Source organism: Schistocerca piceifrons, chromosome 8 (genome assembly GCF_021461385.2).
Source record: "Schistocerca piceifrons isolate TAMUIC-IGC-003096 chromosome 8, iqSchPice1.1, whole genome shotgun sequence".
In the NCBI taxonomy this organism is placed as follows: domain Eukaryota; kingdom Metazoa; phylum Arthropoda; class Insecta; order Orthoptera; family Acrididae; genus Schistocerca; species Schistocerca piceifrons.
Window position 1 is genome coordinate 19,768,743 of NC_060145.1, and position 17,808 is coordinate 19,786,550.

At 39.7% G+C, this 17,808-nt stretch overlaps 1 protein-coding gene across 3 annotated transcripts in view; it reads left to right on the forward strand.

Moving 5' to 3' along the window:
• LOC124711589 (trichoplein keratin filament-binding protein) overlaps positions 1–17,808 on the forward strand; it is a 313,083-nt gene that overhangs the window by 270,957 nt on the left and 24,318 nt on the right. For all 3 annotated transcript variants that reach the window (XM_047241740.1, XM_047241738.1, XM_047241739.1), the window contains one exon: positions 12,061–12,222. In XM_047241740.1, the coding sequence (XP_047097696.1) occupies positions 12,061–12,222 (162 nt within the window). The remainder of the gene's footprint in view (positions 1–12,060; positions 12,223–17,808) is intronic.

Here is a 17,808-nt window from a genome sequence, read left to right on the forward strand (position 1 = left end):
GCATAAAAATTATTTGTTTAAATGAACACTGGCTTAGCTCTAATACAATAAATATTTTAAATAAAATTGAAAATTTCTATGTGCAAGCAGCTATTGCAGGGAGAAAAAAATCTCACGGAGGTTGCTGCATACTCCAGGATTCTTCTATAAGCTATGAAGTGAACACAGATTTTAATTGTTTAAATGAAGATTGCATATTTGAAAGTTGTTGTATAGAGCTTAAAGACCTTAATATGTTAATCATTTCAATTTACAGAATTCCAGAAAGGGCCTTAGTCACACCTTTCCTCTCCAAATTCCAGTGCTTGCTAGATAAACTAAAGAAAGAAAAGAAGAAAAAAATTGTAATAGCAGCAGATTTTAATATGACAATAAACAATTGACAAAATTTATTGATTCATTTAAAAAGTCTGGTTTTTAAATAAGTTTTTTGGAGTTCACTAGAGAAAATATCCACTCAGCAACATGCATCGACAACATTGTAACAAATTACTACTTTGATAATGTACATCAATTCTGTCTAAACTTAGGACTTTCTGATCACTCAGCCTCGTTTGTCTCACTGCCAAAAACCGATACACATATTATGAGAAAAATATATCAAAAGAAGTGTCAATAAAACAAATATAGAAATATTCTTTGAGGAACTAAGTAAAGTTAAGTGGTGTTTCGGGGATGGTGATTCAACAAATGAAAACTTTAGTACATTATTAAACAGTTTTCTTGAAGTATTTAATGAAACTTTCCTGCCAAGATCATATTGTAACGAAACACCAAGTAAGATAAGATGGTTCACACCAGGAATAAAAATATCCAGTGAGAGGGAAAGGAAGCCACATAATCAGCTGAAGCACAACAAAGATCCTGATTTTGTAAAATATGTTAGAAACTATAAAACTATTTTTAAAAAAGTTGTGAAAGCCTCAAAACAAATGGCAAATAACAAGTTCATTCTTGAGCGGAAAAATAAAACAAGGGAAGTATGGTCTGTAGTGAAGTGTGAATTAGGCGTCTGAAATCACAAACAAGATATTTCAAAAATCAAACTTAAGGAAAAATTGGTTGTAAATCCAGCTCAAAATATCTGAGTGCTTCAATGAGTACTTCATAAATATAGCAAACTCTGATTTAGACATAGCAAATTACGAGCAGAAAGTAAATAGTTTTGGGTTAAAAGGTAATACCAGTGAATGTCTTAAAAGTTCAACACAGTCTCAGCAAAATTTGTTGAAAATATCACACTCTCCTTAAAACACAAAAAGTCTGCTGGCTGGCGTGGGCCACCCACCAAAATAATTAAAGATGTTTACAACATAATAGCTCCTCCTCTCTCTCTTAAAATATGCGTAAGTAAAACCATTGTTTAAAAAAGGTTCACAAGATGATGTGGGAAATTATCACTCCATCTCTGTACTCCCTGTCATATCAAAATTATTTGAAAAAATTGCTGCTTTACAGATACAAAGCTTCATCACACAGAATATCATTTCACATAACCAGTTTGGCTTCCAACAAGGCAAAAACACAGTAGATGTGATACATGAGTTAATTGAAAAAATTACTTCATAACTATATAATAGAGGAAAACATTCCACACGGGAAAAATATATTTAAAAACAAAGATGATGTGACTTACCATACGAAAGCGCTGGCAGGTCGATAGAAACACAAACAGACACATACATACACACAAAATTCAAGCTTTCGCAACAAACTGTTGCCTCATCAGGAAAGAGGGAAGGAGAGGGAAAGACGAAAGGAAGTGGATTTTAAGGGAGAGGGTAAGGAGTCATTCCAATCCCGGGAGCGGAAAGACTTACCTTAGGGGGAAAAAAGGACGGGTATACACTCTCGCTCGCGCGCGCGCGCGCGCGCGCGCATACACACACACACACACACACACACACACACACACACACATATGCATCCACACATATACAGACACAAGTAGACATATTTAAAGACAAAGAGTTTGGGCCAAATATATCAATATAATAGAGGGAAACATTCCACGCGGGAAAAATATATTTAAAAACAAAGATGATGTGACTTACCATACGAAAGCGCTGGCATGTCGATAGAAACACAAACAGACACATACATACACACAAAATTCAAGCTTTCGCAACAAACTGTTGCCTCTCCTTCCCTCTTTCCTGATGAGGCAACAGTTTGTTGCGACAGCTTGAATTTTGTGTGTATGTATGTGTCTGTTTGTGTTTCTATCAACCTGCCAGCGCTTTCGTATGGTGAGTCACATCATCTTTGTTTTTACTTCATAACTAGATACGAAAGCTAGGTCGCAGGAATATTCTGTGATCTTACAAAAGTATCCGACTCTGTAAACCATGCCCTGATGCTTTTCAACCTCAACAGGTATGGATTGAGGAATATTGCTTTGAAATGGTTTGAATCATATCTCTGGGAGAGGAAACAAAGGGTAGTAATCACATCAAATGGAGCAGATTACGTCTCAGAGTGGAAAACTGTGTCACAAGGTGCTCCTCAAGGCTCAATCTTTGGACCCAAGGCTCAATCTTTGGACCCAATTCATTCCTGTTCAATGTAAATGACTTACCACTCGACCGCCTAGTGTAGCGTAGCGGTTGCATTTCTACCTACCACGCAGGGGGCCCAGGTTCGATTCCTGGCAGGGGACTGGGTGTTGTGTGTCCTTCATCATCATTTTCATCATCATTGACCCGCAAGTCGCCGAAGTGGCGTCAGCTGAAAAGGACTTGCAATATGGCGGCCGAACTCCCCCATATGGGACCTCCTGGCCAACAATGCTATATGCTCATTTCATTTGACTTGCCTCTCCATATAAATAATCATTTAACTTTGTTTGCAGATGATACTTCTGCCCTAATTAAAAATAAAAATTCTGACAGTATACCACAGAGTATCATAAATACTTTAAGTTATCTGGAAACATGGTTCAGTCTAAATGGCTTGAGGCTGAACATTTCAGAAACCCACATCATGAGTTTCAAAGCCAAACAGTCAAAAACTGAAGAAATCTGCATCACTCACAAAAATAAAAAAAATGGAAGAACTTGACTCGGTCGGGTTCCTGGGAATAAACTTGGACAGAACTTTGAGTTGGAATTCTCATATAGATTATCCAGCTAATAAATTAAACAGCCTTGCATTTGCAATGGAAATTTTGGCCTGTGCCACTGATATGGCCACCAGAAAAATAGCATATTATAGCAACTTTGAATTAGTTATTGGATATGGCATAATTTTTTGGGGTAACTTGGGAAACATCACACAGATTTTAAAGTCGTAAAAAATAATTCGCAACATGTGCTCTGCACAGCTGAGGGCATCATGTCTACCATTATTTAAAGACCTAAAAATATTAACTGTCCCCTCATTATACATCTTTGAGGTGGTTCTTTTCTGTACGCGGCAGAGCTGATCTATTAAAAAAACAATCATTTTGAACATTCATATGATACAAGACATAAAGAAAACTGTATCCTCATCTCTCATCGTCTAAAACAGCTTGCTCAGACTCCTCAGTGTATGAAAATTCACAACACAATAAAAGGGTGTGGCATAATGAATATGAAGATAAATATTTTAAAAAGCAAGTTACATGATTTTCTAATTGAACGATGCTACTACTCTGTGGAAGATTTCATGAAGTATGTAGTGATACTTTGAGCTGGATCCCTAAAATGGAATAAAAATTTATGATAGTTATAGTAGATATAAATATTGTAAGTTTGACAAATTTTAAGTAAGTAACTGCTCCACAAAGTATTATTGTAAGTGTGACAAAATTTTAAATAAGCAAATTGTAACCTTGACATGTCTCCTGTACATCAGACATATGTTCTGAAATTGTGTACGTTATGAAATGAATAAAATACATTTCACAGTTCACACAAGATATTTTAACAGAGACTGACTGTGCAGAACACCTCCTATTGAAAGCTAAATGGAGAATGACTTACTCTTCACAGTGCCTATTTAAATAGGAAGGTTTTTATGAAATGACCAAGCACAGAGTAATCTAGGGGCCCTTTGCTTGTTGATTTCCTTGAGCGTGGAACCACAATTACATTTCTCTGAAGATACTGTGCAGAAACTGCGATGCAGCGTAAAGTCAAAATGTCCAGGAATGATGTCGTATGGAGTCATCCTGTTGTATGGTAATGCCTATTCCCACACTATTTATTTATTTACATTTCCTTTGCGTGGAGCCATCGTAATGATGGCTTTTGCAATCGTCAGACTTAATACTATGGTTATATTTACACTTATAAAATACACTATATTGTGTAGCTGTTGCTTCTTATGTCTATTTTTTACATTTATCACATTACAGCTGTTACAATCGGTATCTTAAAATTTGTTGAAACAACATAAACATTTTTCTATTAAAAAAGATTTTAATTTTGTTTTAAAGACGTTTCCCATGTAAGTTCTTAGAGCGTTTGGTAGCTTGTTGTACCAAATTAAGCCACTGATATATGGACTTCTATCAGTCATTTTTAACATTGTTCTGTTACGGAAATAGTTACACTTTGTTCTAGTGTTGTGATCATGTACGTCACTGCCCTTGATAGCTTCTGTTGGTTGACTTATAAAAAATACAACTATTTTGAAGATGTACAGAGAATATATTGTCAGATATTTGTGCTGCACAAACACTTCACGAGATGAATCTCTATGTCCCATCCCATGTATATGTCTCATTGCTCTTTTCTGTAGTAGTAGTATTCTTTTTAAATGTACATTGGCTGCACAAGCCCCATAGTTCAATTCCGGGATTAAGATAGGGGTAAAGTTTTCCATAATATACTAATTTCAGTGCTTGGCTAGGAACTATCTTTGCGAGCTGGCTGAGGAGATATGTGGCACTACTGACTTTCCCGCATACGAAATTAATGTGGTATGCCCATCACAAATTTTCATCAACATACACACCCAGGAATTTACCATTTTCTGTTGCAGAGATATTACACACACTATTCATATTGTTGTGGTGAGAACTGCCTGTTTTAAATGTCAGTAGTTGATATTTGGTGACATTCATCTTGAGTCCCTGATCATTGAAGTATTTTGTTACTTCTGTTATACCACTGGTAGCAAGAGATTCTAGCTCATTAGATTCACTTCCATAGAATAAGATTGATATGTCATCTGCATACGTTACAATATGGGAGTTAATGAGTTGTGCAATGTTGTTAATAAATATAAGGAAGAGAAAGGGTCCAAGGATTGAGCCCTGTGGTACAACGTGTAATAAAGGTTCACTGGTGGACTGAGAGTTCACAATTTTATTACCTAGTTTTTATGACAATTTAGTGCTTTGCTACCAATCAGATGAAGGCTACAGTTTGGCAGTTTCGTTGGGAAACACTGCAATGTCGTCCATACAGTCTGGATCTTTTCCATGTGATTTTCACATCTTTGACAACCTGAAGAAAGGTGTATGTGGATGTTAGTTTCAGTCGGACATGGAAGTGCAAGAGTGGGTGCGGTTGTTGGTCCATCAGCAGCCAACAGGAATTGATCATCTCGTTCCCAGTGGGATAAATGTCTTAATGTTGGTGGTGACTGCTTTTGAATGGAACCATTTCATGGTCCATTTGAAGAGAGTGTTTGGTTTTCATTTGACTTTCCATTACACAACAAATCAGATAAACTATAATGCAACATGTAAAAACACAGAAGCAAGATTTTCATTGGTGTTAGTGCGATCTCTGTACGAGACTAGTAATTTTGGATTTTTGTTTTTGCATATAGTGTAATTTCCACTTGGAAGCAATGTATAAATGTGGCAGAATATTTCAGAACATAGTGAAGTACATGAGGCCACAGTACAACAGTAACCTGTTTATGGAGTATTTATCACTTAATTTATGTGCAATGCAAAATTACTGCATAAATCTTTGTTCATCTCTGTTTTAAGATACAGTGACGAGCCAAACATTATGATCACTTACTTAAAAGTGTGTTGGTCCACCTCTGGAATGCAATTCAGCAATGATTTTGCAAGCCATGGACTCAACAAGTACTTGACAGGTTTCCACAGGTTTGTGGTGCCAGGTGCTTATGCACAGGTCACACACTTCTCATAATTTATGAGCAGTCGATTTCTGGATGCAGAGCTGATGCTCGATAGCATCCCATTTAGGTTTTATCGGATTCAGATAACCTGAATTTGATGGCCAAAATGTCAACTTGAGTTCACTGTCATGCTCGTCAAACAGTTGCAGCATGATTCTGGCCTTGTGACACGGACAGTTATCCTGCTGGAAGATGCTATTGCTATTGGGGAAGCATAAGGGGTTATAAGTGGTCCCTGGTAATGTCCATATAGTGCACATACAACATAGAGCCTTCGATTACAACCACAGATCCCATGGAAGCCCAAGTGAATGTCTCCCATAACATAATACTGCTCCCACTGACTTGCATCCATGGTGTCATGCATATTTTGAGCAGCCGTTCGCCTGGAGGACAGTTTATCTGGACACAACCATTGATCTAGTGTAACAATAAATGGGTGACATGATTTGATTCCATTGATTTGTGTTCCAATCTCAATGGTCCTGTGCCCACTATTATCATAATTAATGATGATGTTGGGTCAACATGGGAACATGTAGGGGTCCTCTTCCATAGAACACCGCATTCAACACTGTGTGCTGAACAGTGTTCTCCAAACCATATGTGCCTGTGCCAGCATTGTACTCTGTTGCCAGATCTGGCACAGATTGTCGCGTATCCTGCTTTGGGGAGCAGTCAAGTCTCTGGTCCCTGTGTTCTGTGATGAGGTGTAGGTCATTTCTGAGATGCTCACTCCCAGGCACTGGCCACAACAATCTGGCTTTTGCCAAAGTTACGTGAGTCAGTGAATTTCACATTTGCATCATTTAGCATCGCTAGAATGATTCCCCATTCGTCTCTGCTCCCTCATATGCTTCTCTTACTGTGTCACGTGCCCTCAGTACCAACACGCAGCATACAACGTTGCAGTGGGCAGCGGTCATAAAGTTTTGGGCATATTTGTGTGTCAAGGCATAAGTGCAGTTTATGATAAAAACTGCTAACCTTCCTTCTTCAAAATTTCTAAAAAATGGTTGAGATGGCTCTGAGCACTATGGGACTTAACATCTATGGTCATCAGTCCCTCAAAATTTCTCCAGTCAAGTTTTCACAGTGTCAAATCATCAAACATTACTCCTGGAGGCACCAATTGCTTTTAGTTCACTGCTTCTTTACCTTGTCTTATGGTCATGAAATTGGCTGTTACTTATGATTTAGTTATTTTACTGTCATTTTTGATTAATTGTTTGAATGTATATACTGCATAAATAATCATAATATTAAACTGAACGCACCTATAAGCACTCAAATAATCACTAATTTTCACAAAATTGGTATACTACTTATCCTCGGAGTCTTTCGCGATGGCATACATGAATAAAACGTTCTCGATTTTCAAGCCGTGTCAATTTGAATAAATTCCTTGAGCTTTTGATGACTATCCCCACCATTGTCGTGAGGAGTTCACTGACTGCCGGGCTGCTACAGTTTCTCACTTATTTTAGAACATGTTTTTTTGCTCGCGTATCATGTCATTTCTGGAAACCCAGAATCTACTATGTAGGAATCAACATGGATTCCAGAAACAGTGATCGTGTGAGACCCAACTCACTTTATTTGTTCATGAGATCCAGAAAATATTAGATACAGGCTTCCAGGTAGATGCCATTCTCCTTGACTTGCGGAAGGCGTTAGATACAGTCCCGCACTCTCGCCTGTTAAACAAAGTAAGAGCCTACGGAATATCAGACCAGCTGTGTGGCTGGATTGAAGAGTTTTTAGCAAACAGAACACAGCATGTTGTTATCAATGTAGAGACGTCTACAGACGTTAAAGCAACCTCTGGCGTGCTACAGGGGAGTGTTATGGGACCATTGCTTTTCACAATATATATAAATGACCTAGTAGATAGTGTCGGAAGTTCCATGCAGCTTTTCGCAGATGATGCTGTAGTATACAGAGAAGTTGCAGCATTAGAAAATTGCAGCGAAATGCAGGAAGATCTGCAGCGGATAGGCACTTGGTGCAGGGAGTGGCAACTGACCCTTAACATAGACAAATGTAATGTATTGCGAATACATAGAAAGAAGGATCCTTTATTGTATGATTATATGATAGTGGAACAAACACTGGTAGCAGTTACTTCTGTAAAATATCTGGGAGCATGCGTATGGAATGATTTGAAGAGGAATGATCATACAAAATTAATTGTTGGTAAGGCGGGTGCCAGGTTGAAATTCATTGGGAGAGTCCTTAGGAAATGTAGTTCGCCAACAAAGGAGGTGGCTTACAAAACACTCGTTCTACCTATACTTGAGTACGTCTCCTCAGTGTGGGATCCATACCAGAGGAGATAGAGAAGATCCAAAGAAGAGCTGCGCGTTTCGTCACAGGGTTATTTGGTAACCATGATAGCGTTACGGAGATGTTTAACAAACTCAAGTGGCAGACTCTGCAAGAGAGGCGCTCTGCGTCACGGTGTAGCTTGTTCCAGGCTTTGAGAGGGTGCGTTTCTGGATGAGGTATCGAATATATTGCTTCCCCCTACTTATACCTCCTGAGGAGATCACGAATGTAAAATTTAGAGAGATTCGAGAGCACACGGAGGCTTTCCGGCAGTTGTTCTTCCCGCGAACCTTACGCGACTGGAACAGGAAATGGAGGTAATGACAGTGGCACGTAAAGTGCCCTCCGCCACACACTGTTGGGTGGCTTGCGGAGTATAAACGTAGATGTAGATGTAGGAGTTCGTACTGTGCTTCAACAATTATGCTCAAAGAAATTGCCAAAATTTGAGCAAAAGTAGTGTCCTAACAAAGAACAGTGTTTTTACTTCCCAAATGGGCAATTTTTGATGTGTCCTGCCAAACTTGGTTTAAATTAAAATGTGTAATGAGCCTGTGATCATTTTCCTCTTGTCTAATATCCAAGAATTGTAAAAAAAAGTTACCAAAATGTTTTGAAGGCATCAAATTTATTCTTCTTTTGGAACGTGTATTGAAGGGGTTATTCCTTGTTTTTATGTTGGAAGTAAAAACTCATTTGAACTATGCTTGGAAATAATGAAATTCTGGTGATACATGAACATGTCCGCTTGCTACCAGCTATGCACAATCATATTATCCATATTGATAACAGGTTTCTCATACCCAAATGTTCATTCAGAACATTAAATACCTGTTCAGATGTTAATCATAATTTCACAGAACTACACTTAGCAGTTGTGCAGGACAGCTCAGCAGTTTTCGGGTTCAAGGCCTTTGTCAAAAATAGGCAACAGGCAAAAGGTGCGCCCACACACACACACACACACACACACACACACACACACACACACACACACACACCACTTGAATTTCATGGTGCTACAGGATCATAATGAACTACATACATATCATATTATATTACTTGTGCCAAATTATCCATAACACTGTACAGTTTTTCTTCTCTCTGCTGGATTCTGCACAACTAAGCTCGATTCACATAACTTACGTATCTTTATCTAACAAGTTAGCAAAGGGGTGAATACTTTTGTGCTTTCAGACACCAACAACAAATTTTCAACACATCAGACTCTTTATTTATATGAAGTAATGAGTGCTATCAACAAGGGTCCTAAAGTTGACACCATATTTCTAGATATTCATAAGACTTGTAACAATATTCTTCACAAGCAGCATCTAACCAAATTACATGGCTGTGAAATGTTGTATCAGTTGTGAGGCTGGATGCATGATATCCTGTCAGAAATATAACAGTTTGTAGTGATTTAGGAGAAGTTATCCTAGTGAAAACAAAGTGATTTATGGGGTTCCCCAGGGAAGTATTATAGGCCCTCTGCTGTTCTTAATTTGTGTGAATGATTTTGGAGTCAATCTGAGCAGCTGTCTTAGAATGTTTGCAGATGATGCTGTAGTTTGCTGTCTATTCATCAGAAGATCAAAACAAATTGTAAAATGATTTAGACAAGATATCTTCTTGGTGCAAAAAGGGGAAAATGACTCTAAACAATAAAAAGTGTAGAGCCCACCTCATGAATACTGAAAAATTGATTCAATTTAAGTTACATAATAAATAGTACAAATTTAAAAGATGTTTTTTCAACCAGATACCTAGGGATTACAGTTACAAACAACTTAAATTGGAATCACCACATAGAAAATTTTGGGAGGAAGGTGAACCAAAGACTGCAATTTTTAGGCAGAACACTTGGAAGATGTGAAAAATATACGAAAGAGAATCCCTACAGTGCTATTGCCCATACTGTTCTGGAACATTGGTGTCAAGCATGGGATCTTTACCAGATACGGTTGATGGAGGACAATACAATAGTACAAAGAAGGGCAACTTGTTGAATTGTGAATTGTGGTTTATCTGTCTCATAAGCTACATAATCAAAATCATTTGATTCAGATACAGGAGATATATCAAATTGTGGTAGAATTTCACTGTAAACAAAGAACTGCTGATGTTAACAAATAGCATTATAATAGTAAGAGAATATTGTTGTATGTACATACATACAATGAAATATAACACTTAATTACCCCTTGTTCAAATTACCATTCCATCCTTTATGAATTCTTCTATTGAATAGTAGCATTTCTCTCACAGAATCTGCTGTAGCCTCATTTTTAAGATTTCTGGCTTCATATTAAATATGTTTTTGTTCATTAACTTGTTATATATGTTGTCATCCCCATTTACTGTGGAGTCCGGGCATGTAATTTCAACTGGTGTGTGGGTAGCATAAAATTATTTTTATTTCTTCTGTTACATGTATGGTTAAAATTATTCCTCAAATAACTTTTGTCTGTTGTGTAGGAAGATTATAATTTCATAAATGTATATGGAGGGAACAGTCAGGATTTGTGGTTTCTGAAATAATGAGTGAGAAGACTCCGTTTGCTATGCAGTACACATGTATTGGACAATTTTCTTTTGCAGTTCCAGTATTCGAGATACACTACTTGAACTTCCACAGAAATTTATTCCATATCTAATGACTGATTCAAAATAACTATGGTAAACAATTTTTTGTGTACTCAAGTTGGTGGAAATTGCTAGTATTTGCGTTGCATATATAGAACTGCTTAGTTTGTTTGATGGGAAGTCAAATTGTATATTCCAGTGTAAGTTCTTGTCCACATTTAGTCACAGGAATTTGACTGTGTAAACTTCATTTATAGGTTGATCGTTATGTTGTCTTTTAAGTTCCGCACGTTTTGAATGTTTCGTTTTGAAATGTACCAAATGGGTTTTTGCAATGTTCAGTTTCAACCCATTTAACTGGAACCAGCTTTCTAGTGTATCCAGTATGCTTATGATAGAGCTCGAAATTTTTTCTGCATCTTCATCTTGGATTAAAGAAGAAGTATCATCTGCAAACAGAACTGATGGGGAATTTATATTTATGGGTAAGTCATTTTGTATTACAGTGAAAAGGGAGGGTGGAGGGGGACAGAGGGGAAATGTGTTCAGATAAGATAAGTGGGTTGTGGGGTGTCTGTCATTAAAATAAAGGGATTTTTTGCTGTGGAAAAATATTTTCATGAAATTCCAGTCACCTTCCTTATCCTACAAATGCAAAATAGTTTTTTTTACTCCCACCTACATAGAGGGAAATAACTTTTGTTACGAAATTAGAGAAATCCTAACTCACACTGAAAGATTTAGATGTTAATTTTTCCCACATGCTATTTAAGAATGGAATAGTCAATAAATAATCAGAAAGTGGTTCCATGGATCCTCTGCCAAACATTTAAGTGTGAATTGCAGAGTAGTCACATAGCTGTAGGTAAAGTGAGAAATTCAGTTAAAATACGATTTCATGTCAGCCACTGATGTATAACCTTCCTCCTCCTCTCTTCCATTAACCTTTAAGTAAATGAGACAGTGAATTTAAGCAGTAATTTTTTTTAATCATAGTAATAAGTTTCAATAGTTTGTTTGTATTGCAATATGTCTTCATTTAATTTTGTATCTGTTCAGCTGGAAGAAAAGCTTCAACGCAATCTGTCAGAACAACGTGCTCTAATACTGGAGCGAGAAAATATTCTTGCTGAGGTGGAAGCAGCACATCAGCAGCTTCAGGCAGAACGAGAGGAGCAGGGACTTGCCAAGAGAAATCACAAACTGGAAATTGAGAAACAAGTAAGTTCGACCTGCCTGCATCTCATATGTGTGTTCCTAGTAGCAAGTACTCGTTTAAAAAATAGGACTGAGTATGGTTGGGGATTTACAAGGTTGGCAGTTTCTGATACTGCTTTCACCTTTCCTCAGTAGTAAACAGACTAGTGCAATGGAATTACAAATGAATTGTTAGTGTATGTGTAAAGTGACTGTATTTTTGCCATGGAATTTTGTCATACTGAGAAAGTATGTTCTGTATTTATACTTTTGGTATTGAAACCGTTATTCACACTATTACAGAGTGACTTGAGGTGTGTGTTCAACAAAAAGTGGAAAAAAAATTAGAATTAATTTTAACATGTATGAACACTCATGAGAGCTGTAAATACACGATTTAAAAAGGATGTTTGTAATATAGCAAGGTATTCCCCCACCCCCAGCCCCTTCTCCGTGCCCCTCCTCCCAACCTCCCAATGCTTTGAGAACCATTACAGTTACCTTCATGTTTATCAAATTGGTATCTTTATTCCTTAATTTTTTTGAGAAATAATAGTGAATACATGTTGAAAGCTAATATATTTAATATAACTGAGTGGGTGTAGCATTAATTGTATCTTATTTCTAATGTGGGGTGGACAGGGAGGAGATACATAAATAATCGTTCAGACACAAAGCAGCTTGAAGGCTTTCGATGTACTATAAGACGTATAATGTTTTAAAAGATCAGTAACATGCACATAAGCCCATGCAATTGACTAATGGGTTTTATATAGTGTGCTTAATGTAGATGGTTTTTATACTTTTCCTGCATTTATGATACAAACTATTTGACTCAGTGTGATGGCTTTGATGGCTAGGAGGGATTTTTCTTTTCTTTTGATTGGTGGGCAGGGAGGGCAGAAATTACTGTGCAATAACTATGAAACATTTTTTTTTCTTTTTATTCTTTATAGTCTTTTAAAAATGGCTGATACATTACATGAAGGAAAAAAAGACACAAAAAGTCTCCCCAGGCTCAACTCAAACAATGGAAAATCTAGAATGGAATGTAACAATTTTATGAAAAGGAAAGTTGCCATTCTTCCCCCTCCCCACCCAGCCGCCTCCTCCTCCTTACCTCCACCCAGTTGCCACTCCCATCATGCACTGCTGCTGTGTCTCAGCTGCCAGAGGCTGCAGTCGTGTATCTATTTTCGACAAAGGCCTTTGATGGCCGAAAGCTTATTTTGTGACAGTCCTTTCGTTGTGTCTATCTGCAACTCAGCATCTCTGCTGTATGGTGAGTGGCAACTTCCCTTTTCATTCCCCAGGCTCAAATATATATTGTTGAAGTTTGTAGGAGGCACGTACAGCAGTCACTTTTTTACTTGTTTAAAATAAAATTTCTTTTTAAAAAATACACTGATCATCATAAGAATAGCTGCACCCAGAAGGACCTAGCTGATCCACTGTGAACTGGGTTTGGATGTTGCACACCACCAGCTGTGCCATTGATTAAGTTTGCACTTGGGGAGAGACAGTGGAGCTGTGATGTTGCATCCATATGTCCCAAAACAGCTGTGCTGGCCATTATGATAGGGGGAGGCGTCACTAGGGCATCACCTGAGCATTCTCTGTGCCTGTGGAATAGGCTCAACAGTGGGGTGGGAGAGTCTGGGGTAGTCCTGCTGCACACCACACCTGTCGTACGGACACCACCATTGCCCATTGCTGGTAGCACGACATGTAGTGTCTTAATGTCCAGCACGTACCGTAAGGAGGGAGGACCGACAGATTGTTCGCCACGCTCAAAACAAATCCGACAGTGGTGATAGGAGCCATTCGATGGGCTGTACTGCCATGCGTACAACAACCCGTAAATGCTAGTACCGTTGGCAGGTGGTGGCACTGTGCACGGCTCACCGCACACTGACCGTTACAGTAGCTGCCACTCTCACCCACACAGTGTGGTGCCTGACTCACCTGGTATCGACAGTGTTAGACGTGTGGTCCTACAGACTGCTGGAAGTTCATCTCCAGCGACGAGTCCCACTTCTGCCCTGGAAGCAAAAACCACTGCTTCCATCTTTGGAGGTGCAGTGGAGCATACCATGCAGTGGAGATGATATCCTACGGGCCCCGTTCACTGTTAGTGTTCCTAATAGGCTCCCTGCCAGCCACACCACACGTGGAGGAGATCCTTAAACCAGTGGTTCTACCGTTTGTGAATGCTCACACACTTGCCCATTTCACCACTACGACACTCATTCTCATATCACTGTCACCTCCTGAGACCATGCTCTGCAACTGCAAATACTCTGCTACAGATAGCCAAAATGTGGAGGAGGCTCTGAATGTGGCTTTCGAGGCTGCAGGGTGCGGTCATTTTGAAGTTTTGGCTTAGGCTGGCACGAAAGGTGCTTGTCGCTCAGAGTTCGAGGCTATCATCTGTTTGTATGGGCAGCTCGTGGAAGTGGTGACGGCCTTTGGCCTCCCTCATTAAGCCCAAGTAGAACTCACAATTTATGCTATTGAACTCAGAATTGATAGAGTTCCTTTGGTTTGGATCCAAGTAGAGGATCTTAACTGGAGGCTCCATCGATTCTGTGATGGTCTTAACTGCAGATTTCTGCACCTATTTTGTGGGGTGGAGAATTGTAGGACTTCCTTGACAGGTCAGGGGTGCACTACAGAAAGGAAGCAGCTATTTGGATAGCAGAGTGCTTGTGGGGTGTTTTAGGCTAGGCATTAGTTTTAGGTCCTCCAATGAATGCTCGCCAGTCGTTACATAGAGAGAGAAAATCAGATGGCATAGAAAGTAAAGGTATTTCAACTGTCAAAATTTTTACATTAAATTGTCGAAATATTCATAACAAAGCTCAAGAATTTACTGCCCGCCGTGAAAGTTGTCATGCTCAGATTATTCTCAAACTGAGATCTGGCTGAAAGCCAAAGTAGAAAGCTCGGAAATATCTAGCAAAGCATGGAATGTATATCAAAGAGGGAAAAGTTAATTGCAGTTGACAATTTGAAGGTAAAAATTGAGCCTGACTGTGAAATTACCTCGATGTGTGTAACAGTTCTTGGGAACTCAGGCTGATTATGGGATGTTTCTATCAGCCACATGATTCCATTGTGACAGTTTTTGAATCATTCAAAGAAAGTCTATACACAGTAGTGAAGAAATACCCAGGTCATGTAACATTAGTTGGAGGCAACTTTAACGTACTGAGGATAGAATGGGACATCTATGGATTCATTGCAGGCGGTACCGACAGTCAGTCTTCTGAAGTAGTTGTGAAAATGTTCTCCAAAAATGGTCTTGAGAAGCTAGTTTGTCAACCCACATGGAATGGAAATATTTGAAACCTTGTACTTAAACCGGCTTAACCTTACTGATAGTGTCTATATAGAGGCAGAGATTAATGATAATGATGTCATCACAGTAGTGATGCATACTTAAGTTAATAAATCCATCAAGAAGTCTAAAAAGTACTTTTGTTAGACAGAGTGGATAAGCAGTGGTTAGCATCCCTCTTCGACACTGAATGAACTTAAGTTAGTTCTGATGCGCATAGTGGAATTATGGGTAAAGTTTAAACAGGTTGGAAATTGCACTGTTGGGAAGTATGTGCCGAGTAAGTGGGTTAAAATAGGAAATTCCCACTGTGGTTTACTAATGTAATTCAGGAAATTCAAAGAAAGCAGAAACAGTATTATGAAAAGGAAAGTTGCTACTCACCATATAGCAGAGATGCTGAGTCACAGATAGGCACAACCAAAACACTCGTCACAAATAAAGCTTTCAGCCTTTAAGGCCTTTGTCAACAACAACACACACACACACACACACACACACACACACACACACACACACACACGACTGCTGTCTCAGGCAACTGAAACCACACTGTGAGCAGCAGCAGCAGTGAATGATGGGATTAGCGATTGGGTGGAGTAAGGAGGATGCTGGGGCAGCGAGAGGAAGGAATAGTATGGTGGGGACGGTGGACAGTGAAGTGCTGCAGGTTAGACAGAGGGCAGGTGAGAGGTGGGGAAGGGAGGGGTAGCATAAAAGGAGAGAAGTAAAAAGACTAGTGTGATGGTGGAATGATGGCTGTGTAGTGCTGGAATGGAAACAGGGAAGGGCTGGATGGGCGAGAACAGTAGGATTATGGGAACGTAGGATGTATTGCAGGGAAAGTTCCCACCTGCATAATTGTGTTGGTGGGAAGGATCCATATGGCACAGGCTGTGAAGCGTCATTGAAATGAAGGATGGAGCGTGTTCAGCAACAGGGTGGTCCACTTGTTTTTTGGTCACAGTTTGTCGGTGGCCATTCATGCGGACAGACAGCTTGTTGGTTGTCACGCCCACATAGAATTCTCCATAGTGGTTGCAGCTTAGCTTGTAGACCACATGACTGGTTTCACAGGCAGCCCTGTCTTTGATGGGATAGATGATGTTCATGACCAAACTGGAGTAGGCGGTGGTGGGAGAATGTATGGGACAGATCTTGCATCTAGGTCTATTATAGGGGTATGAGCCGTCAGGTAAGGGGTTGGGAACAGGGGTTGTGTAAGGTCGGATGAGTTTATTGTGTAGTTTTGGTGGACGGCAGAATACCACTGTGAGAGGGGTGGGAAGGATAGTGAGCAGGACATTTCTCATTTCAGGGCACAGTGAGAGGTAGTCGAAACCATGGCGGAGAACGTAATTCAGTTGCTCCAGTCCTAGGTGGTACTGAGTTATGAGGGAAATGCTCCTCTGTGGCCAGATGGTGCGACTTTGGGAGGTGGTGGGAGATTGGAAAGACAAGGCATGGGAGATTTGTTTTTGTACAAGGTTGAGAGAATAATTGCAGTCTGTGAAGGCTGCAGTGAGACCTTCGGTACATTTGGATGGACCGCTCGCCACTGCAGATGCAACGACCATAGGTGGCTAGGCTGTAGACCTTGATGCAAGACCTGTCCCGTACATTCCCACCACCACGTACTCCAGTTCAGTCACGAACATCATCTATCCCGTCAAAAGCAGGGCTACCTGTGACACCAGTCATGTGATCTACAAGCTAAGCTGCAACCACTGTGGTGCAGTCTATGTGGGCATGACAAACAACAAGCTGTCTGTCCACATGAATGGCCACTGATAAACTGCGACCAAAACACAAGTGGGCCACCCTGTTCCTGAACATGCTCCATCCTTCATTTCAGTGACTGCTTCACAGCTTGTGCCGTATGGATTCTTCCCGCCGACACCAGCTTCTCTGAATTGTGCAGGTGGGAACTTTTTCCCTACAATATATCCTACATTCCTGTAACCCTCCTGGCCTCAACATTTGTTACTCACTGTCCTCACCCATTCAGCCCCCTTCCTGTTCCCATTGCAGCACTACACAGCCGTTATTCCAACATCACACTCAATCGTTTTACTTCTCTCCATTTCTGCTAGTTCCCTCCTACCTCTCCCCTGCCCTCTGTCTATCTTGCAGCACTTCACTGTCTGCCACCCCTACCATACTATCCCTCCTACTCCCCGCCCCAGCCTCCACCTTACCCCAACCTAGTCGCCACTCCCATCATGCACTGGTGCTGCTGCTCGCAGTATGATTTCAGTTGCCTGAGACTA